Source organism: Alosa pseudoharengus, unplaced genomic scaffold (assembly GCF_046254945.1).
Source record: "Alosa pseudoharengus isolate Yale_2024_CS ecotype anadromous, Long Island Sound unplaced genomic scaffold, YU_APseudo_1.1 YU_APseudo_1.1_scf_6, whole genome shotgun sequence".
Taxonomy (NCBI): Eukaryota; Metazoa; Chordata; class Actinopteri; order Clupeiformes; family Clupeidae; genus Alosa; species Alosa pseudoharengus.
The window spans coordinates 33,960,570-33,985,943 of record NW_027468848.1 but is presented as its reverse complement, the minus strand read 5'-3'; the positions used below and the strand labels follow the sequence as shown (position 1 = coordinate 33,985,943).

General features: G+C 43.3%; 3 protein-coding genes across 4 annotated transcripts; 2 read left to right on the top strand and 1 right to left on the bottom strand.

The window, feature by feature from the left end:
* Positions 1–1,096: 1,096 nt before the first annotated feature.
* On the bottom strand, positions 1,097–4,143 carry vps36 (vacuolar protein sorting 36 homolog). The gene has a single exon (XM_076271397.1). It carries the CDS (start codon positions 4,045–4,047, stop codon positions 2,899–2,901), a length of 1,149 nt encoding a protein of 382 aa, XP_076127512.1. The 5' UTR covers positions 4,048–4,143; the 3' UTR covers positions 1,097–2,898.
* A 98-nt stretch (positions 4,144–4,241) lies between these two features.
* Positions 4,242–13,528, top strand: lztr1 (leucine zipper like post translational regulator 1). Of its 2 annotated transcripts, none has more exons than XM_076271396.1 (20): positions 4,242–4,944; positions 5,138–5,200; positions 5,286–5,342; positions 5,470–5,549; positions 5,820–5,928; positions 6,141–6,221; positions 6,352–6,409; positions 6,587–6,726; positions 6,942–7,143; positions 7,404–7,514; positions 7,655–7,747; positions 7,846–7,941; positions 8,474–8,732; positions 9,227–9,396; positions 9,619–9,775; positions 10,455–10,581; positions 10,787–10,936; positions 11,159–11,264; positions 11,705–11,785; positions 12,247–13,528. In XM_076271396.1, the coding sequence occupies exons 1-20, from the start codon at positions 4,775–4,777 to the stop codon at positions 12,361–12,363; spliced, it is 2,427 nt and encodes an 808-aa protein (XP_076127511.1). In that variant the 5' UTR covers positions 4,242–4,774; the 3' UTR covers positions 12,364–13,528. The 2 variants fall into 2 exon arrangements, with proteins under 2 accessions (XP_076127511.1, XP_076127510.1); XM_076271395.1 differs by having other exon boundaries at positions 9,619–9,805.
* A 2,254-nt stretch (positions 13,529–15,782) lies between these two features.
* Positions 15,783–16,442, top strand: cldn26 (claudin 26). Its single transcript, XM_076271192.1, has one exon. The coding sequence runs from the start codon at positions 15,783–15,785 to the stop codon at positions 16,440–16,442; it is 660 nt and encodes a 219-aa protein (XP_076127307.1).
* The last annotated feature ends 8,932 nt before the right edge of the window (positions 16,443–25,374 follow it).

Genomic DNA, 25,374 nt, shown 5'->3' with positions numbered 1-25,374 from the left:
GTGAGAAAAGATAGGTTGTCTGATGGAAACTCACCATCTCAAAATCAGGATGAAGATCTGGAACGAATACCAACAGTTTGCTCAGATTAACCCCTCACCTGAAGAGCAGACATTGTCTAAAGTTTGACAGTTTTTTTTTACTTTTAAAGTACAGTTTAAACCTTTTTTTTTATCTCACAACTGCAGCTAGGTGCCACATTTCTGCTTGTGTCATTGGATAGATCATATGGGTGCTCTACCACTTCAGCCAACTGATGGTGATGTTGACCTTTGACCCCCATGAGCACCCAAACAGTCCATTTAGCCTATGTAGTAACTGTCTAAGGCTATCTTATCCTAAGAGAAATCATAGTGCAGAAAATAATAAATAGATAATGGAGAGATAATAGATATTAAGATTTAGGTCAGGAGGTTCCATGATTGTCTTTGTACCGGTACATCTTTCCATATTCTTGAATAGTTTGTGCCTGAATGCAAATTTACGGGCTGTGGTCCCAAAGGTTAGAAACCAAGACCATCTGCCAGAATATTTGACCCCTTAGTTCAAATCTGCACGGGGGTTCCATCATTTTGGTTTGCAATATGTCATGTGTACATACTACCGATTTATGGTAACACTTTCTATGAAGGTTGTATTTATAACGCCCTATGAATGCATTCATAATGTTTTATAAGGTGTCTATAAAGCATTGTAATGCTCATTATTACCATCTATATGTATTCACAAGTCGTCATAACCGACTTCATGATGCATTATGACAGCTAATTATGAATGATTATAATTTTAATCTGAATAATGCATTATAAATATGTCAAGATCTGCCTACTCACTTGTCAGTTTTATGATGCATCATAACTACTTTGCTTTGCTAAATGCGTATAGTGATGCATAAAGAGTTTTGACTTCTACTGTAGTCCTATAGCTATAAGTATATATAATAAAGTTATAATAATTTATACATTTCCGTACAGCACACAATTATAAACAGCTATGCAATATCATAAGTGTTATTTGTCAGCTCTAAGTAAAGTGACAAGAATATGACCCTATTATCTTACAATGAAATGAGAGCCTGGACAGCAAAGACAAAAGGAATGCATTTAGTTCACTTTATTTTCATTTAAACCAAAGGTCTATTTTGATTCGAACAATCTTTCAAAATGACCCAAGATAGATTTCAGTGGCATTGTGAGTTTTATTCCAATAATAACCACCACCACAAAATATAAGACCATGGCGTGCCACTTTTTTGGCCTGTCTCATTGTGTTTGTGTAATGTGCTCAGAGCGTTTATAATCAGTCTGATTATGTGTGTTGGTTTTAATGAAAATAAAGTGAACTAAATGCATTCCTTTTGTCTTTACTGTCCAGGCTCTCATTTCATTGTGTCTCATATTTGTTTATAATAACCTTATATCTATTTATAACAACACCTCATTTGCTCTACTTTACCTAAAGCTGACAAATAAAACCTATGCCATTAACATAGTAATTTATAATATTGTGCATATGGGGTAAAGATGCTAGACTCGGTACGTAGTTCATTGCACCCTTTAATTACTCAGTGAACTTATATTTGTTAATAATAGGGTCATATTCTTGTCACTTTACTTAGAGCTGACAAATAACACTTATGATATTGCATAGCTGTTTATAATTGTGTGCTGTACGGAGAGATGTATAAATTATTATAACTTTATTACTTATAGCTATAGATATATATAGGACTACAGTAGTAGTCAAAACTCTTTATGCATCACTATACGCATTTAGCAAAGCAAAGTAGTTATGATGCATCATAAAACTGACAAGTGAGTAGGCAGATCTTGACATATTTATAATGCATTATTCAGATTAAAATTATAATCATTCATAATTAGCTGTCATAATGCATCATGAAGTTGGTTATGACGACTTGTGAATACATATAGATGGTAATAATGAGCATTACAATGCTTTATAGACACCTTATAAAACATTATGAATGCATTCATAGGGCGTTATAAATACAACCTTCATAGAAAGTGTTACCGGTTGCACATGCTAAATCCAAGGAAGACTACAGGATATCTGCATCAGGGTTACATAACAAAAATTGGGCCCAAGTTGCAGAGCACTATACTCCATCATCACATGATCAAGACATGAAACCGATAGCAGTTTTGAGATGAAAGCGTTTGAAATTGCATGTTGCCATCAATGCCTAAAACTTGCATGACCTGGTCGGCAGGTGAGGGATTTATCTGAACTATTTGACTACTAGATGACACTAGTACTTTTCAGTGTTTGGTATGTCTCTGGGCCCATTCTAAAAAAGGTTGCTATTAAATAGTAAGCCCATTAGTGTTCCGCTTCATGTATATAGATCAAACCTAGTCCTAATCTAAAAGCTTTTTTTCAGTGGAGATTTTCCATGGACTATCTTTATACAGGAAACCAGCCCTAAGTGTCTAATGGCCAAAGATGAAAAAAAAAATTAAGAATATGAAAGCTGTTTCAGCATGGGGGTCAATGACTTGCTAGAAAACTAAAATCATTCCAGTGTTATTTGACAAATAGTGATATTTTATTCCAAGACTGACAAGGAGATTATTACTGATCCACCAAAATGCCAATCCTCAGGCACACAACTAAGAATTGGTTTGATTTTTACATATGGAGATTATGCCACAAAATATGAGCAAAACTATACAGCTCTGAGAGGAAAATGTCCAACAAGCAAGTTTAAGAAATAGGTATTCAAAATAATGTACTTTAGAAACTCACCACCAGTATTCTACACAGCAATTATTCTTTATCAGAAACAAAACAGTCCATCCTACAGCTAAGTGACAGTTGCCACAAACTGAATTAGACTGCAAAAGCATAGGTGTTTCTTTAATATGGGAGATTGTGCATTAAAATAAATTTGGATAAAATCGTAATCCCTCTACTGAGTCATCCCGGCACAAATGTCCCATCTTTTCAGCCAGCAGTAGTCTCTCCTTAGATAGAAGTACAGACAGCCCTAAAAGTTTGGCAAACTCTTCAGCTGTCAGAGAACCCTTGTCCGACACATTATCCAGAGCTGAAGCGATCATCTCCTCTTCACTATGGGACTGAAGCTGCACCACCATGACGCCACTGTCAAAGACTCGCAGCCTCAAAGGCAGTTTCAGTGACTCAAACATCTTACAAGCGTTTACTAAGTCCTCAGGAGACAGAAGCTCCATCCCTCTGGCCCTGTTCACAAGGCAGTACACCTCCGTCAGAGCCATCATGCCGCCACGCTCTTCCAGAGGGGCCTGCAGCATGTCACCCAGCTGTTTCGCCAGCTGCATATGATAATGTGTCCCTGAACCGTGGGTCTCTCTAGTTACAGGGTTGGCTATGCCCATGCTGAGCAAGTATGACTTGAAACGGATGGTTTCATCTTCTGTTATGTCCCCTTGCTTGTCTTTGATTTTATTGGCGATGGATCTTGACAGTTCTACCATCTCTTTGGCTTTCACCATGAGCTTACTGAGGTCCTCAAATGCCTCCGATATGCTCTTGTCTGTCTCTTTGCGTTTCTCCTCCAATTTTCTCTCAATGCCTACTATTCCAACTGCACGGGTTCTTCCTGTCTTAGATCCTGTTGCTGTAGGCATGGGTTCAGAGGCTGGTGTGTTCTCCCATCTCTTTTGTGTCATCTCCTCTGTCAGTCTCCGGTAGAACTCAATCTGCCCGTGTTCCTTGAAGGACAACTTGATGTGGGAGAACTTGCTGTGCTGGTATGGACCAGGCTCCTTGTTCGAAGGGTTTGGGTGCAAATGAATAACTATCTTTGCGCTCTTTCCAATCCCAGCTGCTTGTTCTTCGAAAAATATAACCTGAGAGAGAGGTATGGAAATGCAGCACTCGTGATTCTTCTGATCCCTCCATATCAGCCGATGGGTAGTTAGCAAGACTATCCCCAGGTCCATTTTTGCCTTTTCATCTCCATCATACAGTCTGATACCTCTTTGCTGAATCACCAACGTTTCATTTATTTCCAATAAACCATTAGACCACGTAAAACGATCCATTTCGTCGATTTCGCTGAGTAATTTGCGAGCTTACTGCTGCACGCCTTATGGATCAACAATATTTACTTCCTGTATGCTGTTCTACCAAACTCTTCCTGTCATGGAAAAGCCAAAGGTGACGTCCATCATGTAGTCTTTCATGGATTCGCATGAATTGGTTTAGACGGTAAACGAACTACAATAACCATCAGCAACCCCTTGGGGCGTGATTACTGGCGGATGGGACTTTAGCAGAGCTTGGCAAAACAGCTGGATTTATTTGAGCAGCATTTTAATACTCAAGCTTGAATGTTGATTCATCCTCTCATGTAACGACTTCCGAGAGTACACAGTGTTTTTTTGGTTGCAGAGTTTACGTCTATGACTGGACATAATGCTTTGAGAAAATATGTCAAGCTAGCTGGCCAATGCTCTCTGTCCATTTAGGCTGGCTGGCTAGCTGGCTAGCGTTAGCTGTCTTCTCTTGGAAATAACGTTATTTTAAGAGGAACTTCAAGCGATTTGGATTATTTTATTATTTATACATTCATTGAACATTGCATTTTTCATTGGGACCCAAGGTTCCTGCTGTGTACCGTTAATCCCTTTCGATCCTCCAAAGGTGCCGTCAGGTTAGCAATCGTAGATCAACGCTACTTTGACGTTTTGTGGAACTAACGTTATAACGTTAACGTTAACTTTTTAAACCGGTGTCTCATCGGAGACCGTCGTATAGCGATCAAATTGAATGTCATGGTTTCCAGGAACCATGTCTTGTAAATCCAAAGTTGCTCCGAGTGTTGACTTCGATCACAGTTGCTCGGACAGTGTCGAATACCTGACACTCAACTTTGGTCCTTTTGAAACTGTCCATCGTTGGAGACGACTTCCACCCTGCGACGAATTTGTCGGGGCAAGGTAACTGAATTGCTTGCACTAGTATTTCCAAACCTTTTGATGTTGTTTGTACTACAATATATAATGGTTAAAACATGAACTACAGACCAAAATTTCAGGAGATTTTCCAACAATAAGTGCCATTGATGCTCTTAGGCCTACTTATTGTTGACATACTCAAGACACAACATTGCAATGTTATTGTCGCTTACAGACGCAGTAAGCATACAGTGGTGGCATACAGGGACGCTATCTACGTATTTGGAGGAGATAATGGGTATGTCTTACGCTTTTTCTGTTTTCTATACTATACAATGTACAAGTTACTTTATGTTCACTTTATTATGTATGGACAATTGCAGAAAGAACATGCTGAATGACCTGTTACGTTTCGACGTGAAAGACTGCTCATGGTGCAGGTAAGGCATGTTGCAGGTGTGGTCTCTCTACAGGTTATGGACAAACAGTGCATCTTAATACACTCAGAATGTGGATGCCTTCAGCTTTGTGATGTGTTGTTAAAGACCCCTGTCTATCTCGTAACAGGGCTTTTACCACTGGCACCCCACCTGCACCAAGATATCACCATTCTGCTGTGGTTTATGGAAGCAGTATGTTTGTTTTTGGTAAGGAATGGTTGACCTCATTCTGTACCTTGTGATTAATTTTGGTGGTAGCATCACTTCTATTCAATGAATTATATAAAAGATAGGTCAAGCCACTTGTGTGTGCCTCTCTAAAACCTTAGCACGAGTGATTCTACAGTATGTAAATAACTCCAGTAGTAGACATAGGCCTAGTTTGTCACCTGAAGTGAAAAAGAAGTGAGACTTGGTGATTGACAGTGTTGCTGACACATGACTTCAAATATGGAACTGTGTTGTGTGACCTCTAAGGTGGCTACACTGGCGACATTTATTCCAACTCCAACCTGAAAAACAAAAACGACCTCTTTGAATACAAATTTGCCACTGGGCAGTGGACAGAATGGAAGGTGGAAGGCAGGTAATAAAATCTTGCTTATTTGTCATATTTGTATTCTTGTAAGTATTGAAGCAATTGTAGAATGGTAAATAATAATAAACAAAAATAATTGTTGGCAGTGCAAAGCATTTATTGTGACTGTATAAATTGTATTTGCAGTCTTGGAGCGAGGGGCTTAGCAGCATCAAATAATTGTTTTGATTTGACTTCATCTTACTTTTTTTTTAAATCAGATTGGTCGCGAGGTCAGCGCATGGTGCTACAGTGTATAATGACAAACTCTGGATTTTTGCTGGATATGATGGCAACGCCAGGTGAGTGAGAGCGCTCACTTATTGTACATACTGTATTTGCATGTACATGGTGCTTCCATACATCTTGAAAATTAAGCAGCTGTAATACATGGGAAATAACACCTTTTTGCCTTTTCTTTTCTTAATGCAGATTGAATGATATGTGGACTATTGGTCTGCAAGACCGAGATCAGGCTTGCTGGGTAGAGGTGAGTGTTCCTTTGGTTCCTTTGGTTTGTAGCGTCTGCTAATGCTAATAAGTTATGTGCATTATTGTGCCACTTTACTCTGAGTTTACCCCTCTGGATAAACATTCAGGTCAGTCAGGTTTTAGATGTTACTTGCGTTCTCCTGCAGCTGATGCAGTTCTGCTGCTGTGTTGACAGATTGAACAGAGTGGAGAGATCCCCCCCTCCTGCTGTAACTTCCCCGTGGCTGTGTGCCAAGACAAGATGTTTGTCTTCTCAGGACAGAGTGGAGCCAAGATCACCAACAACCTCTTCCAGTTTGAGTTCAATGGTCACATGTAAGTGAGACAAGGATATGGCATGACTTTGTATTCACTGCGCCTCCTACTTTCTATGTCCCACTGGTATACACATACATACACATTTTCATTCATTCATTCATTCATTCATTCTTATGGATTTTCATTCATTCATTCATTCATTCATTCATTCAATCATTCAATCAATCAATCAATCAATCAATCAATCAATCATTCATGTCCCACTTGTGCAGATGGACTCGCATTCCTACTGAGCACTTGCTCCGGGGCTCCCCTCCTCCCCCGCAGAGGCGCTACGGCCACACCATGGTGGCTTTCGACCGCCACTTGTACGTGTTTGGAGGGGCGGCGGACAACACCCTGCCCAACGAGCTGCACTGCTACGACGTGGACTCGCAGACATGGGAGGTCATCCAGCCCAGCACTGATAGCGAGGTGCGGTAACGTGGATACTCTCAAGTGCACTTTTGAAGGGTGCTGAGAAAGCACTGAGGAGGTGACGCCACACTCTGAGAAAATTGGCTCTGAGTGGGTGCTTTCCAGAGCTATTTTAGAAACCCTGTTGTAGACAGAAAGGGGCTCGTTGCACTGAAGAGCATTTGCAGAGGAGCCTTTAAATCTCGTTCTCTCATTCCGTGGTCTCTCAGAAGCAAACAACCATCTGTAAAAATGCCACTCTTCCTTTGGTCTCACAGATGCCGAGTGGCAGGCTCTTCCATGCAGCAGCTGTTATCCACGATGCCATGTACATTTTTGGAGGGACAGTAGACAACAATGTGCGCAGCGGAGAGATGTACAGATTCCAGGTTGGCTCCTTAGAATTGAAAGAATCTTGAAATGAAAAGTTCTATTATGTAGCAATATGTTGGAAATCATGAATCACTGCTTGTCCAGACTGTGGTGGTGTCAGTCTCCTTTGGTGCCATTCATTGACCCTCCTTTGCAGTTCTCGTGCTACCCCAAATGCACCCTCCATGAAGACTACGGCAAACTGTGGGAGAATCGTCAGTTTTGTGATGTGGAGTTCATCTTGGGAGAGGTGAGTTCCAGGCTTACAGTACTGCTCAGGTGATGTTGAAAGAGCCTGCTCAAAGCCTTACTAATGACTGCCTTTTGATCTTGTTCTCCTGACTGCAGAGAGAGGAGAAAGTTTGGGGTCACATCGCCATAGTGACAGCACGGTGCCAGTGGCTGAAGAAGAAAATCCTTCAAGCAAGGGATCGTCAGAAACAGGTGTGTGTGTGTGTTTGTGCGTGCGTGCCTGTGCGTGTGTGACAAAATAAAGCTCAAAACCCTTTGACAAGGAGGGACAGGACTGAAAAACTGAACTCTCATATTCTAGGTTCTCAGTGTCAAGTTTAGATTCACTGTCACCCTATGCTATGTAAGGGATAATGTACAGAACGCCGGTCATTATTGGGAAAATAAGTCCCGACAGTTCTTTAGAATACAGTTGATCAACCGTCTGCCTTCACTTTTGAATGAAAATCCGTTGCCATTGACAGCGGTCATTATTTGGAGGTCCTTAGACAAAAATAATGACCGGTAGAACTTTGGGAAATCCCATTCAAATCAATGGAGTTCTACTTGCATTGTGAAGAGCCGTATAATAAGTACACATACATACTGTACACCAGCAAGTGAATTGCAACTGAGCAACTGAATAGTGCTTTGGCGAATCAAGTCTTTTTTTCTTTTAATATACCTTTCACCACTATGTTCAATAGTACACATGGCCATATTGCTGTGTCCTGTTGTTGTGTAGAAATGCAAGCAGGAGGTTGCTGAGGAAGGAGAAGAGGCGGCAGCAGCAGCAGCAGCAGCAGCAGGTGGTGGTGGTGGTGTCCAGAAGGCCAGTCCAGCCAGCAGCACCTCCAGCAGCAGCAGCACCATTACCAGCTGCACCACCCGCGCATCTGGGTCTCCGCCGCTGCTGGAGGTCTGCATCCGCGAGGCCGAGGCCCAGCCGTTTGAGGTGCTCATGCAGTTCCTGTACACGGACAAGATCCAGTATCCACGCAGAGGTCAGGCTCACCACAGGGCTCATGTTCTGTCATATAATATTTCTAAATGCCCATTGGTCAGCTTTGTGTATTTGGACAGCCGCAGTATACTGCACAGTATAGTGCTAGTGCAGTAATTTGGAGATCTAGAAGATGAATTGCCTTGGATTCTAGTACAAATGTGACCTTCAGTCTGGGGCGTTGGTAGCGTAGTGGCTAAGGAGCTGGGCTAGCATGCAGTAGCCTGAAAAGTTGTGGGATCAATTCATGACTACCACTAGCCTGGGTTTCCCCATGCTGCCTTACGCACACGTTCGCGCTGCTAGGCAGCCTGGATTCCATGGACCCGATTTTCACCTCAACGAAGGAACCAATCACAGAACTGAGGGGGGACAACAAGTTAACCACGAGTTGCTCTGGGGACAGTGGCCCTTGTAATCTAATTTGGATAAAAGCGTCTGTTAAATACATAATGTAAATGTCTTGTTGTGTTTGCCTCCCTCGTCTGCTCAAAGGTCATGTGCAGGACGTGCTATTGATCATGGACGTGTACAAACTGGCCCTGAGCTTTAAGCTGTCCCGGCTGGAGCAGCTGTGTGTGCAGTACATCGAGGCCTCGGTGGATCTGCAGAACGTCCTGAGCGTGTGCGAGAACGCTAACAAGCTGCAGCTGGACCAGCTCAAGGTAGGGCCAGAACAGCAGGGGAACAACCCAGCACATATTTAAAATAGAACTTCTGACTGGAACATGGCTGCTAATTTGTCATTTTCTTGTTTTTTTTACCCTCTCTCTCTTTCTCTCTTTTTCTCTTTCTGTGCTCCATCTCCACTTTTTCTTATGGATTTTATCCTCTTACCCCCCCCCCCCCCATTTTCTCCATCGCTTCCTTTTTATTCCTTTATCCAGGAGCACTGCCTTAATTTTGTGGTGAAGGAGTCACACTTTAACCAGGTCATTATGACCAAAGAGTTTGAACATTTGTCCACTCCGCTCATAGTGGAAATTGTGCGCAGGAAACAGCAGCCACCTCCCAGAATCTACTCAGATCAGCCTGTGGATATAGGTAATGAAGGCCCACTGGTGGTCCATAAAGGTATTGCAAGTGTTTTCAATTATATACTTTGAATGTTGGAATCACTATGTTTTGCCTCAAACCTTACAACCATGGTCCTCAGGTTCCTGTTTAGTTTGAATGGTGGTTCATGGGTCACAATCAGTTGAAAATCCCTGCTGTACATAGATTAAGCTTTGTCCTCAACTAGAAATGTTTTATTTGTCTTTCAGTAGAGATCTCTATTGAAGTTCTCTTTAACTCAAGGGACTAGGCTTAATGGAGCAATCGGGCAATTTTTCACACGGATCTTCGTTTCTCGAGCTCACCGAGTGTCGGTACGAGAAAACCCTGAAAACAATCGATTTTACCTAGCTCGAGTTGCTGCAGCCAACTAAAGCAGCCATGCAGCTACAGCACTATACTCTGGGGGCATGAACATGGAGGCTAGCACCATAGCTGCCTGAAAGCCCTAACTAACTGTTGTCTGCAGCAACTCACTCGAGCTTGGTAAAACCGATTGTTTACGTTTTTTTTCCGTACCGGCACTACTCGATGACCTTAAGAAACTGAGAACTATGTGAAAAATCGCCGAATTACTCCTTTAATCTGTGTATGAGAAACCCACCTATAATGTTTGTGTATAATCTAGTGATGACCACTGAATGCTGTGCTGTTTTGTCTGGCTCAGGCACATCCCTCGTGCAGGACATGAAAGCCTATCTGGAAGGAGCTGGACGAGACTTCTGTGACATCATCCTGCTCTTGGACGGGCATCCGCGTCCAGCGCACAAAGCCATTCTTGCGGCTCGCTCCAGGTAGCACCCAGCTATGTGTCAAACACCTAAGTTGTGTTTTAGCTATAAAAAGTAGTTTCAATTTTAATTCTGTGTTCACTCACAAAAATAGAAAAAAGCAATGAATGTATGAAATGGATCTCACCCCCATATTTGTTTTGGGTCTAAGAAGATTGCATTTGTTCTTTGCTGTATTGAGTGATGGATTGAATGGATTTTTCGACAGCTACTTTGAGGCCATGTTCCGCTCCTTCATGCCTGAGGATGGCCAGGTGAACATCTCTATCGGGGAGATGGTTCCCAGCAAGCAGGCCTTTGAGTCCATGCTGCGTTACATCTACTACGGAGACGTCAACATGCCACCCGAAGACTCGCTGTATCCCATCATGCAGTTCACTGTGCAGTTTAGATACCAGCAGGGTAGTTGTAGTTTTCTGCTGTCTAGAAAACAACTTGCTTATGTCATTGTTCATATGTTTTGGTGTTTTTTTTATTATTTTGTTTGTATGTGTGTATAAGTAGTGTCAATGCACATCACATGCATTCTAACTATACAATGTCACTGTACTGGAAGAGTGCACCCTTAACTTGAGTACAGCTACCTGTTTGCGGCGCCATATTACTATGGGTTCTCCAACAACAGACTGCAGGCCTACTGCAAGCAGAACCTGGAAATGAACGTCACGGTGGAGAACGTGCTACAGGTCAGAGTTCTGTTCCACTCAACTGGCACCAGTCCGCCTCTTGAACACACCCCATCGCTTCCTCCCTCATTCCTGTTGAGAATCTTCTTAATTAAGCTTGTTAATGTTATTAATCACATTTTGTTTATGATATTATTATTGATATTGTTATTATTACTGTTATTATTACGCTTAATGTAGGCTTTTCGACGTTAACTATTATTTTAAACTAATTAAGTAGTGTTTATATACAATGAGTCGCTTTGGACAAGTATCTGCCAAATACCATAAACATAAATATAAACATTTATATTTTTAGTGTGACATTTTTTTAGTGTGAAAGACTCTTAAATGAATGATATGTACTTCTCAGTAGTCCTTGTAGAGAAGAGCATTTGCCTAATTCGTACAGATCACATGTTCACATCTTGTCCTTGTGCTTGTGTCTGGGGGGGGTCCAGATCCTGGAGGCTGCCGATAAGACTCAGGCGTTGGACATGAAGAAGCACTGCCTGCACATCATTGTCCATCAGTTCATCAAGGTGGGTACGCTGTTGTCCGGAGCGCTGGGCGTCTGCTGGCTCACACCGGAAGGCTGAGCTGCATATCACTGACCCACAGCACAGAGCATGCTCACTGAAGACCAGAGGAGAGGAGAGGCTTAACCCCAAGGCGTGCGGTTTCTTGGCCGTGTGCCAAAGGAACATCCCATCCGGCCTGTGCTGTTTGAATAACCACTGGAGACCTAATTTGCCCATTAGGGATTTAGTTTAGCCCACGACTTCTCCAGTGAGCAGAGATTGGTCATGTGCACTCATTGATCTTTGCACTATCATTACTTTTGAGTAGAAAGCTTTGGAAGGCAATTCCTCTTTTTTTTGATTTATTTAAAGTATGAGTTCTTCTCCCTGCATGATTTTTGTCTTGGGCTTGTTTTGTGCCTCGTTTCTGACCTCCATTCTGTTGTGTTTGTTCCTTTGCCTCCTCTCCCTTTCTCTGGCAGGTGTCTAAGCTGCCCAACCTGCGCTCTCTGAGTCAGGTCCTGCTGCTGGACATCATCGACTCGCTGGCCTCCCACATATCGGACAAACAGTGTGCCGAGATGAGCTCCGACATTTAGACACGGACCCCGCTCCTTCCCCGCTACTCCATCCCATTAGCCAACTTTTTTTTTTTTTTAACGCTACAATGTTCTTAAGAGCCCTTTGTTGCCTCCTCCTCTTTGGCATGTGTGTTTTCGTTTCTGCTCCTCAAGCGCCACCTGCTGGCTCGTGTCATAACAGGCTGCCTGTCGGCTGGTGCTCTTGACAGAGATATGTGAGCCTGGTGAGAACCAAAAGCGCGTGGAGGCTGTGGAGGCTGTGGGAGAGCGGAGCAGCCACCGTCCCACTCACTGGGCAGCACTGAGGACAGGTAGACCAGGCAGAGCTGACGCCCCCCGGTGGTAAAACTCTGTAAAGAGACATTTCCGACATTTCCTTATATTTGTTCACTTTCAGGCTTTTCAAGTGTTATCTACCATAACTGTAATTAAAGGCTAGAACGGGATTCTGTGAAATCGCAGTTTAAGGTGAATTATGCAGGTGGTTGTTGTAAAGAAAGCTTCAGGACCTGTGGTGTAGTACTAAGGACATCACGTAAAGAGTGCTTCTCAATACGTCCATGCTTACTACAGTATGCGTTGTATTTCAGTGTTTTTATTTGTCAATAAGGGAAAGTATGGTGAAGAAAGACTGGGAAAGAAAAGGCATTTGGATGCATACAATACTCAGTGATGTGCTCAGAGAGCACTTAGTGCCTTTAGCGTCACTCCACCGTTAAGAGGCTGTTTTACTTTCCAAAAGCAAAAATGATGTACTGTATTTGTTATGGAAAAGTCATGGTTCATATGCTTTATTTTCAGAAAAGCTGAATATTACCTAGTAGCTATGCCATACAGTGTATTTATTTAAATCCATATACAAGTCTCTCATTGATATAAACTTTTATGTTTTGGTGTCATGCTACAGTACAATTTTACACTTTGTCTTGCTCTGTAATGTCAGATATCTAAAGGCAAAAGTATCCTGAAGTTGGATTCTTTTTAACATGTAAATTTAACCTGTGAATACACAGTAAATGTAAATATAATCACTTGTGTGTTGACGGCTTATAAACCAATGTACAGCTTTGCTACCGTTTATTTGTTTTGTAGTAAAATCGGCTCCATTATTGTTCATGTTACAGAACTGTGTATATGATATATGCGTGCTCAATGCCTTAATAAACCATTACTGTCACCGTCACTAGACTTGCTTCTGACTTCTTCACCATATGTGTGGTATGGATTGTTTAAGCATTCTGCCAGCAATGTCCATAAAATGTTTTTTATGGCATTTTCTCACTTATGGAAGCTCTTTATTAAGCTTGTCGCAATGTTTACTTCATCAAGTGAGGGGTAGGGCCAGAGAATTTTTTTTTTTTTTTAGTGAAAGTCATTCAGGGATGGTTATTTGAATCAATCTGCTTTCAAAAGTTCCATCACTCCTTTGCAGTCTCACTCTTTCTTTTACGTCACCTAGGCTGTCCAGTGTCCACCATCACATGACCTCCCTCCCTTTGGTGAAACCTAAGAGATGAAAAGGTGCTTGACTTTGGCCTCCAGCACAATGGCCCTTATTCTGCCTGAGATGGACACTCCAGCCACTCCACTCCTGCAACTGGACCCTGACCACACAGGGAGCCTACTCTTCTCTCTCAGAGGCAAAAGGGTATGAAACACTCATGTCACAGCTTCCCACCAATACTGAGGCCACAGGATGCAGAGGTCTTGTGTGGCTGATGTAGAGACTGACCTCTTAAGATACAAAGATCAATTACAAGGTGTCTGTTTTGGGGCATTATGACCATGTGACCTATTTTCACAGCTGAGAATGGGGAATTGCTTTCTTTCCTGACTACACACTCTACATTGTCATCTTCATCTCTACTAGTCTCGACTAGCACACCAAAAAATAGCAACGGATTTTTCTATAAGGTTAAACAATGACAGTGTGTAATTGAAGGATTGTGTGTGTGTGTGTGTGCTTGTGTGTGTGTGCTTGGGTGTGTGTGTAACTGGAGGATGGCGTGTGTGTGTGTGCTTGTGTGTGTGTGTAACTGAAGGATGGCGTGTGTGTGTGTGTGCGTCTATGGAGGTTGCAAAGAGAGCTGTGGGGGCTGATTTTAGCCTCTAAATTGAAGGAGACCTTTAAGCTTCAGTTGTTAATCCTTGGCCTTTACCTGCGTAAATTACACCTATCTGTCCACAGGTTTAGTTACCTTAGATATGGGAGAGATAATGCAGCACAATGTGGCTTTCAGTTCACCTGAGTGATAAGTCGTGGTGATGAAGTGAATGAAAATCTGTGCTGAAGCACCTCACTTAATGCACATTTTGCTTCAAACTATACAATGCATCATTCATGTCTGTTCTTTAGATTCAGAAGTTGTTTTAGTCTAGAGAATCATTTGTTCAAATGATTTCTAACTAGCCACTTTTGTTGTAATTGGGACATGCCTTGGAACCAGGGCAGAGTGCTCTGGAGTCCCAGATGCATATTTTCACTGTGATTAAAGTGTGCATTTGTTGAGGTAGAGAGCATCTAGTCGGGGGAGTGCAAAAACTCCCCTCTTCTTCTCTTTTGTTAGCTCTATTTGTAATCTTATAAATAATGGATGTACTTGTAATGGAGAATGAACGATGGGGAGTCAAGTTAAGGACAAATATCAAGATGCTGTTATGTGTCTTTTGAATGCGTGTCTGTTTACCGGGGGAAATCAAACCACCATTCACTGAGGCAGACAGAGTAGCTGGCCAAGTGTCAAAGGCTTTGTGGGGGCCTAGTGCTGTTGAAGCACAAGCTGCCATTCAGATGGATGCGACACCTGAGCCTACTGGCAAGCCAATAGGCTTTCTGCAGATCCCTTCTGAAACGAATGGAGGGAGACATTGGGGACCAAGCTTCCCACAGGCCAGTCTCTTGGGTCGTCCGTATGCTTCGAAATGCACTAAAGAAGAGGACAATGGCACCTGCTCAAAAAGAAAGAGCAAAGCTCTTTTGAAAGACGCTTTGAAGGACTTTGCAGTCTTTTCTCCGCCTTGCTCTCCCCTTTTCTTTTTTTTTGGAGTTTGCTCCTTCAAGCCCAGCGTACTCGTATTTCCCTCCTTGGAGACTCAGCGTGCACACACAGGTCAGCTCAGCGCTGGACATATCCACTTTCATGTCCAAAAGAGTGCCCATTGTTTGCCCCCTGATGATATTTATCGGTGAGACAAAAACCGAACGCTTGTTGAAATGCCTCCAGGGCCTTGGATTATGTGGCGGCTATCAAGTGCATCTTTATTAAAAGTTGGTACGAGGAGGGCCAAGCTGGGACGGGCTAAGGCAACGGACATGTAGAAGGGAGGGACCATTTGGGGGGCCATGTTAACTCCTGTTGGGACGGAGAGAGAAGAGAGAGGCCACTGTGGAGAGAGAGAGCGAGAGAGACTAAGACGAGAGAGGTGTAGAGGAAAGGATGGTGTTTCTAACCACCAAGCTCGTGGAGAGGGTGTCCCTCTTTGTGTCTTTCGGGGGCCTGGTGACGTCGTTCGTCACGTTCTTCCTGCCCCTGTGGACGACGATGAACTCGGACCTGAATGAGATGGAGAACTGGTACGAAGGGCTGTGGCACCTGTGCATCTTCACCGAGGAGGTGGGCCTGCACTGCAAGGCCTATGAGTCCACGCTGGCGCTGACCGCCGACAAGCTGGCGTCGCGGGTGCTCATGTTCATCTCCGTGGGGACTGGGCTGCTCGGGGTGCTGGTGGCGTTCTTTGGGCTAGAGGGGGTGGTCGACGGCGTCGGGCAACGGCGGCGGCTGAAGAGGGGGCTACTCATCGCAGGAGGCGTCCTCTCCTGGGTGTCGGGTCTGACCACCCTGGCGCCGGTTTCCCTGGTGGCCTACGTGACGGTGGTGGAGTTCTGGGACGAGAAGATTCCCGATGTGGTGCCGCGCTGGGAGTTTGGCGAGGCCATGTTTTCCGGGTGGATCGCGGGACTCCTTCTGGTGGTCGGTGGCTCTTTCTTGTTCGTGGCTGTGTGTATGGGGGATTATGAGGCCCACCAGGCTAAAGATTTAGCCTTCTTCAAGGACACGCCAAGGTCACGGCACTACCTAAAGACAGAGGTCCTATAGCTTTATTCTCTGCTGTTGAAGAGCCGGGTGTGATAACTATCAGAGCTTTAAGATGGTCAGTTGCCAAGGTCAGTTGCAGGACACTTGGAAAGGTCACCTCTAAGTCTATCTAGCTTTCAGTATTTAAGTGCCAAGAAAAAATGCAATGTTTGAATGTAAACAAATCTGTAGTTTTACCACTGTTGAATGGACACACACAGGTAATTTTCATCTGACCTTTTAACAGTGTAATTTGAAGCTTGCTGAGCGTTGAGTTATTTCAGAGTCACTCCTACAGTAGGAATCTGCATCAATTGCAAATTTGGGAGCGATCAGCATGATGATCTCTCTGCACCATCATCTGCCTATATGAGATTATATTCTCCCTCCTCTGGCTCTAATCTAGATTTATGTCCTGAGTGTCACATTGAGTGTTATGTTCTACTTGCACACCCATTAAAATGAAGTCATTCCGAATTTTAAAATACTTTGGGATACGTTTTCTTTTTTAATGCAGCAATGCCTGTTCTATCTGAGTGCAAATGTACAGTAATTTCCTGTGTATTAGTCACATTGTGTATAAACCGCAGGACAGTGTTTTATGCAGTGAAAAAAATATACAACCCCAAAACAGAAAAAGTTGGGACATTGTGTAAAATGCAAATAAAAATAATATAGGCCTACAAGAACAAGACCGGTTCGCCCTGTCGGGACTTATTTTCCCAGTAATGACCGGCGTTCTTAGAACATGTAAGGGATAATGGACGACACGGTGGTCTGTTCACAGAAGTTAATGCACGGTCGAGGTTGTAAAACGGCCCCGACGCGAAGCGGTGCCTCGTAGTGCATTAACTTCTGTGAACAGACCACCGTGGAGTCCATTATCCCGCTTATTCCACTGTTGCCACTTGCGTTGTGTTCATTTCCTGTTACAATTTAAACGTTTCAATCGCTAAAACTGTCTTGTTTGTAGAACTAATTTCTTCCGACACATATCAACTAATTTCTCAACTCACAGGACAAACTGCCGTTACTAGTTCTAAATGGATGGTTGCTACGGCCAAAGGCCAGTCGTTAGTTCTACCTCTCCCATTGTCAAGCGGGCGTATCCCAAGATTCTGATGAACTTTAGCTTTGAAACATCGCTTTTACCAGAGAATGTCTAATGCTTTTACTTAGCCTGCTGTCATCCATCTAGCTAAAAGCCACCTCCGTCATATGCTACAATGTTGCAATGTTCTGAACGTCTGCATTTTACAGCTCGGATGCAACGTGACAGTTCATTTAAACTTCACAACGAGTTCGGCGAATTAATATACAAGTGTGATACGGCCAAAAAAATGGATCTACTTCATAGGTGTGCAGATAACATACGGTTAATGGTCGTTCTAAATTACGTAGGACAATGGGAAATTCAACCAAGCAGTGGAATAAGCATGCTTATTCCCCCTTTCAGTTTTACCTGTTTATTAATGAACGCACAAATCTGCCCCTTCTGTGTAGGCCTATTTGTAAATATCTGCACTGAAAAGGGCAAATTGTAACTTATTGCCTCTATGTTTCAGGTTTTGCCTTTTGGGTAATGAGGTGCCCCTGCGAGAAATTGAAGCACAGAATCTGCTCCATTCCATTAAGTATATATACTCTTTTGATCCCGTGAGGGGGAAATTTGGTCTCTGCATTTAACCCAATCCATGAATTAGTGAAACACTCAACACTGAACACACAGTGAGGTGAAGCACACACTAATGACCAGTGAGCTGCCTGCTACAATGGCGGCGCTCGTGGAGCAGTGAGGGGTTTGGTGCCTCGCTCAAGGGCGCTTCAGCCGCGGCCCACTGGTCGGGGCTCGAACCAGCAACCCTCCGGTTACAAGTCCAGAGTGCTAACCAGTGGGCCACGGCTGCCCCAAGTCTTATTAGTATTAGTGATGAGATTATTCTCTTTCAGCATCCCAATATTGATCTTGAAATGACGAACAGCCTATCTGCCTCATTAATGTTTAACACATTTCCTGAGAATAGAGCTAAGTGTTAATATCAGATATTGACTCTATTCTGGGGGGTCCTACGGGAGAGAAAACAACACATCAGGGTGTTGACTGAAATTTAGCAAAGCTGTTACTCTCAATAAATTATTCAGTCAAAACTGACCTTTCTATTAGTTTAATTAAACTGAAAAATATGAAGGGGCTGTATAGATGTTCCTCTGAAAGTGAGATCATCAGTTATAGCTTGCTCCTCTATGCTACAAGGATCTCAGTGACTTTATCTAATCTTGTTGCCAGGCATCACAATATGCATTTCCTTTGACAACCAGCAGAGGGCCCAGTGAGTACTGTATACAGACTTAGCTGCAGCAGAGAAAAAAATGGCAACACATTTTTGTAGGGATTTGTTTGTAATCTTTGCTTGTAGTGCAGTAGGCTAGGTGTTTGCAGTCAGCTCATGCTCCCCACTCTAACCTGATAGAGTCATTGGGATAGAGAAGCACATCTCAGGTGCCTTGACGGTACAGGGGACTAGATGAGATGATGATCACTGTGACAACCACTGGGTCTTAAGATTAAATTGTACAAAGTATCTATATATATATATCTATATATCTGGTTTCACTATAAAAAATATTCACCTTTCAGACATTCATGCAGAGTGTTTCACATGACCCTGCTGCTGTGTCAGTGAATGACAATGTGATTTAATTGATCCAAATTACAGTCTCAATCTCATCACCATTGATTGAGCATGACATGCATATGAAAAGTGAAACCAGACCTTGGTTGGTTGGTTGGTTGATCACTGACCTCTCTGAGAGTCAGTGATCTGAATATTAAGCTAGGTCAAAACTGAGGACCGGTTACTGTGGGCAGACTGCTTACTGACCAACAGACTTGTGGGTGATCAGACCGCAGGATGGGACAAGACACTTTAGGGTGACACACACACACAGACAGCTGAGAAAATGAAGGGGTACAGCACTGCTTTTCAGGGATTGAAACAAACTCGGAGAAAGGGAGAGGGGGATAAAAGTAGTGTAGAAACAATGTGAGATGAGGAGGAGAGAGAAAATGAGATCTAAACTGTGAGAAAAAAAGTGAAGGAGTTGCGTTTGTGTGTGTGTGTGTGTGTGTGTGGGGGGGGGGGGGGGGGGCAGAGACTGAACAAAATACCACAAAGACTGAAACAGGGAGAGAGGTGAGAGAAAGATAAAGAGAGAGAGAGAAAGGAGAGGGGAGGGGAAAGTGGGGCGCTCTGTGAATTCATGCTGTGTTAGCATCCCCTAAGCAACTCCATCAATACTGCATACAGCTGAGAAACTGGCAAGGCTCCCTGGTGCTGCATTGGCAGCCTACGATAGCGGGAGGCAGAGAGAGTGGAGGAGAGAGAGAGAGAGAGGGATAGAGAGAGAGAGGAAGAGGGAGCTTACACTATTGCCACTGAGTGCTGCTTGCTGCTGCTGCTGCTGCTGTGCTGTGCGCTGCACTGAGGAGCTTTCTCACTGGGACTCGTGTGTGGAACTACTGCATCCGCTGCAGTCAGGGAGAAACAGACAGGGGAGGGAAAGGAGGAAAAAAGAGTGAGTGAGAAAGAGGAAGAACACAGAGAGCAGGAGGAAGACGTGGGTCGTGGGAGTAGTCTGTGGGAAGGAGCCAGTTCTGCCGGGGGCAGGGATTGTTTCTTGAGGGGGGGATCTGTGCTAGTATGTTAGCGCACTCTGCAGCGTTGGCTAAACACCGGGGACTGTAACAGCACCTCAGTGCACCTGCTTCAGACAGGCTTCGGGTGAGTACCTCTCTCTTCTCTCTCCCTTCTCTCTCTTTCTCTCTCTCTCTTCTTTCAGTTTCTTTTGGTGTGGAGGGGATTATGATGATGAATAATTTAAAATGCTTGCTCATAAACTTGCTGGGTGGTGTTTAGTTGAGTTGTCAGGAGCTGTAATTGCTGTGTCTGTGGTATGTGGCGTTAGACATCCCACACTGGTCTGTCAAGGAAGTTGCCTTGGTACATAGCTGAGTTGGGAAGTGGCATTTAGAATAGAAGTTAAAGTTAACGGGACATATCAAGACAAATGACACAAATTGCTTTGTTTTCATACATTTACTTACAAATTAACAAAACTGCATTTTAACAAACAAAAAAAGAATAACTTTGCATTGAACACATGTGTGCAAACACACACACACACACAGAGAGAGAGAGAGAGAGAGAGAAGGTTTTGCCATTTGCAATTGAAAGGTTTAAATAGGTGTACATAGAACAAGTAAAACAGAGTGCTATCCATCTTCATCAGAATGTGCAAGCAATGAATCCACACTCTTTCTGTTATTGACTAATAGAGGTCAGAGTCATTACCTGGCGTAATGTCATTCATTTGCCGCTCATACTTGCTCCTGTTGATTGTAAATGTTGTGAGTTAAGCTTGATCATTTATGTGTGTGACACTGATCTGGATGCCTCTAGGCATTGCCAGCAGTTACCAGTGGACTACAGCAACAATGTCTAAATGGCTTGAAATACACTGCATTAGAAGCAATTTTTTAGTGTTGGACATTTTTTCTTAAAATACACAGCACAATGCAAGCAGATGATGATTGTGATTTGTCGTTCTCTCTTTACTTTGAGGTCCTGGTGTATGCTCACTGGTCTTAGGTGTTAACCATATATCATCTTCGCAGTGGTTTAATATATAGATGGATCACCACACTTGCTTGTGGCCTCCCGTACCCACGACTCCACCACCAGTTAGCCAGTGAATTCAATAACAAGCTCAACCACATGAACTTTAGTGCCCTTAGCACGATGGAAAAACAGCTTGTGACTCCATCCATTCACTTCAGAAATGAAATTCCCCTCTCAGAGCTGCTGATCTGAAGCTGACAATAATGGTTCCTCACCTATGCACAGTTCTTAGTTAGGTTGAGTGAGGTTATGGTGTAAAAGTGTGATTGATGCAAGTTCACATTTGAGACGTAATGTATTCACTGATCATGTGAAGTTGGGAATGTTGGGGATTGTGGCTTAGTGAAACTAAAACAAAGAGAGGTCCTCTGCAGTCTGGCATTACTTTGGGAGAACATGCAACCAAGCATGTAGACATGTAGACAAGTAACCCTAGTACAATAACCAGGCCAAATTGTTTCTTTCTATTCTGGAGTGTATTATTGCGGAAATCTGATTAGCTGTAATCCAATGTTTATTGTGCATTTGCAATGGAAGGCTGACAATATAAAAACAAGTCAGTCCAAAGCCTCTTTCCATGCTGTGAATTACAACCTGGTATGATTTTTCTCTTTGCCTATTCAGAATCCTCTGTGTGTTTGGCTAAAGTATGAATTTCTGAGTGAAATAATTGAACAATAATTGCTCAATAATATGAACAATAATTGCTCAATAATATAAACAATTAGCTACCTCTATAGATTATGTTGGCACAGCAATAAAGGGACATCCACAGCTGCTTTTTGGAAAAGGTACTGCCAGCAGTTTAAGTGAACTTAAAAAATAAAAGCCCTGGTCAACTTTTCAAGAAAACAATGTGAACACAGCCTTAAGCAGTTCCCTTCATACGGCACTCTGCCAAGAAATATCTGAGAGTTGTGGAGGTTTGACAACAAGAGAGTTGTACTGCTGGAGTCAGTACCTCGGGGTAAACTCCACATGTTGTGCAAACAGTTATGGGATGACATAATCTGGGGGGGGTTTATTTTCGTCCTAACAAACATGAAGAAAGAGATGCAATTAAGAAGACGTGGGACACAACAGAGGGGGAGTGGCTTTAGGTTGGGTGACAATAGGGGATGAATTGTGTGGGGGGTGAGGGTGAGTGTAGTGCATTTACCTCTTGGGAATGTCTCCCCTTATCACATCTGGATCAAAGCAGTTGGCCTAATATTTAACCAGCGTCTCGTTCAGGTGTCGGAAGATCGAGATAGGCCAACACATTACGCTAACACAGTTCAGTGGTTGGAACCCTTGGTTGGAACCATTGAGGCTTTGGTATTTGCTTCTCCCTTAGGGCATAGATCATTGTGTTTGGCCATTCAGGTAACCCCAACGCCCCCCCCCCCCCCCATTGTGTGATATCTGTTTCTACGTGTAACATACAGCAGACATTGCTGAAAGAGGGCAGCTTTGGTCAGTTATCTCTTAGTAGCTCTGTTAGCCACCCTTATCTTGACCTCTGCACGTGTTTAGCAACAATCCTTAGCATTTCCCAATATCCAAGCATGTCATTATCTCTATCTGCTGTTCAACAAAGCACTAACCCGTGCATAGCCACTTGTTTCCTGGGTCCAAAGTCCATGCTTATACAGTACAAAGATGAGGCTGCAATTATCTTTTGGTCCTTGTCTCATATGACACAGTGCTTCGGCCCTGCTCTGAGTGTAATGACATTTTGCTCCTCTACTTGTCACACAGAAATGGGATGATGAAAGGAGATATGTGGGCTTCCCTACGTACATCAGCACATTATATAGATTAGGTCATAGGGAGGTTGTTTGTGCATATCTACCTAAATTAGCCTGGAATGTAACAGCTCCAAATGTAAAACATTCACTGTTAATCCTTGGAAAGACCTCGCACTGCGTCTTCTTCTTATCCTGTTTTTGACCAATGCCAGGTGTTGTCTGAACACTTGCTTTGCCTCTTATCCCCCCCCCCCTCAGCAGCCATTGAGCTCTGTTTCCTACCTACCACTCAGTTTCAAATCCAGAGACCACATCAGTCTGCTCCACATTCATGGTTAATTCCCCAGTGTACATTCCGGTAAACTGCAGTACATTTGCAGGAAAGTTAGCAAGGCTGATGGCTTGTTTGCTTGAAAGGGTATTAGCCCAGCTTGGGGACGGGCCCAACAGGGAGAGACTGGGGGTAGGGGTGGGGTAGGGTGCATGGTGGTGTGTGTTTGTGTGTGTTTGGGGGGATCTGCGTCATATGTTGTGAAGACTAAATCTGCTTAGCCTACTTTGAGTTGGAGTAAAATATCTTTAGCTTGCTAGAACCCCAGGAAGACCATCCAATATTCAGTGAAAAGTGAAATGATTAAAAGTGGTACTATCAAGAGAATAGAAGGCTTACTGTGCTTCTATTGTACATTTTTCAGTGACACTAGAGCCTTGTACCTACTGTAATGTTTCATTGTACCCAATGAGGTAAATCAGACCTTAGCGCAGCAGGAAAAGGATGCAGGCACAGAGCTGCAGTTGCTATGGAGATGTTATGAATTGTGCACGAAAGACTAGGATGCCCTTCTTTTTGCCAAGGGTAGAGTCTTTTTTGTTCTAATGTTTGTTGGAACATGTCGGAATGCATTCTATTTTATTTATTATTCCATCAAATACACTCAACCTTGTTGGGCTGTTTATACAAATGATGCACTATGTGGTCAGAAACTGTGAAGTCAGAAAGTGTAAGATACATTTTTTCAGAAATAAAATGATTTTGATTTCAATGGCAAAATAATAACTAGCAGTATGCTTGTTAGATGTTAACATGTGTCCAGAAGGTGACCAGTGAGAAGAGCATTAGACATGACCAGCAGCACAGAGAGCGCCTAATTTAACAGATGGGGCAGGATTCTTCATGGTTTTGTTTAGTCCAAGAGCACATTGTTGACCACTCCTTCATTGAGCCCGGTTCTTGTGTTTCTCTCTCTCTCTCTCTCTCTCTCTCTCTCTCTCTCTCTCTCTCTCTCTCTTTTCTCTCTTCTCTTTCACTTCAGGAGAACTCTGGTGTGATCAGAATATTAATGGACCTTTTGTGTCCTGTCTTAGCCAAAAGAAGTTGCCTGACAAATCAAACACTTGCACTTAATGTGGTACACCTACTGGACTGTCAGTGCTTGGTTCCATTTTGTTCGTTCCCATTTGTGTCTGTCATGACATATCAGAGCTGTGGCATTCTGAGGCGAAATACCTTAGCAGCCACCAAAAGGTTCCTTAGCATGGCTATGGAGATTTCTTTTCCACGTTTTTGTAACGTGGGTGAACTTTTCAGGGGAATTGTGGAAGCCTGGTGTCAGGAAGTTAATGGGTGTCTTAATGATGTTAATATGTAACTGCTATTCAGCTGCCGCATGGAAAAAACACAGCCCATTAGCATTGTTGTTCTCACTCAAAGAGATGTATACATGCACACAAACACATAAACACATGCAAACACAAAAAGGGGCACTTACGATACCAACATAGCTCACAACACACACACACACACACACACACACACATACACACTGACATGTGAAAAGGCATTTTTCACCCAGTAGGACATTAGGCCTGCTAGGTCTGTCCAGGACTCCCTGAGTCACTCTGACACATTGCTTCCCGGAAATGGTTGCTAAGATATTGGGATACAAGGGGATACAATTCTGGCACACGACTGTGGATTTCTTTCTTCAGTCCCATTACCAGGACACCTTATTTACCCCCTCGCCCACCCCCTGTCCGCCTCATCCCTTGTGTAGCCCCTGTGATGTGTACTTCTTTGACCATCAGCAGCCTGTGGGGTTTAGGCATTCAAATGAGGTTCAAATGAGGACCCAGATGAACTAACTAACTTCAAAAGTTGTCACCAAGGAAAGTCTTGTGGAGGGGAAAACGGCAACATTCTACTGTGGTAAAAGAAGCCTTGTCATGGCTGTTGAAATGGTTGCAGTGCTGAGTCTGAGGTCTCCCCTGAAATCCGCCGGCCTGTCAGCTCTGTCTCCTCCGGTCCCCCTGACGCAGCTCTAACTCGATGGGATTAAGTCTTTGATATGAAACAGAGCAACGAGGCTGCCAGTGTCGGCCCAGCCGATGTCATTATAAGCGTGTGATTTCCAGCGACACTTATGCTGATACAAGACCTTTTTAGGACCCTGCGTGGTGTATTTGGGAGACATTGTGTGGTATAGAGGATGCCTTCAGGGGCTAATATTCGCTGCAGATTATCCAGATACAGGGTTACATTGCTGT

What these genes read in the sequence shown, in the direction of transcription:
- vps36 (XM_076271397.1), bottom strand. Translation starts at nt 4,047, where the DNA reads ATGGATCGTTTTACGTGGTCTAATGGTTTATTGGAAATAAATGAAACG.
- lztr1 (XM_076271395.1), top strand. Translation starts at nt 4,775, where the DNA reads ATGTCATGGTTTCCAGGAACCATGTCTTGTAAATCCAAAGTTGCTCCG. An exon ending in GGATATGATGGCAACGCCAG is followed by an intron (nt 6,222 to 6,351) that starts GTGAGTGAGAGC and finishes TTCTTAATGCAG; the next exon opens with ATTGAATGATATGTGGACTA. An exon ending in GATCCAGTATCCACGCAGAG is followed by an intron (nt 8,733 to 9,226) that starts GTCAGGCTCACC and finishes GTCTGCTCAAAG; the next exon opens with GTCATGTGCAGGACGTGCTA.
- cldn26 (XM_076271192.1), top strand. Translation starts at nt 15,783, where the DNA reads ATGGTGTTTCTAACCACCAAGCTCGTGGAGAGGGTGTCCCTCTTTGTG.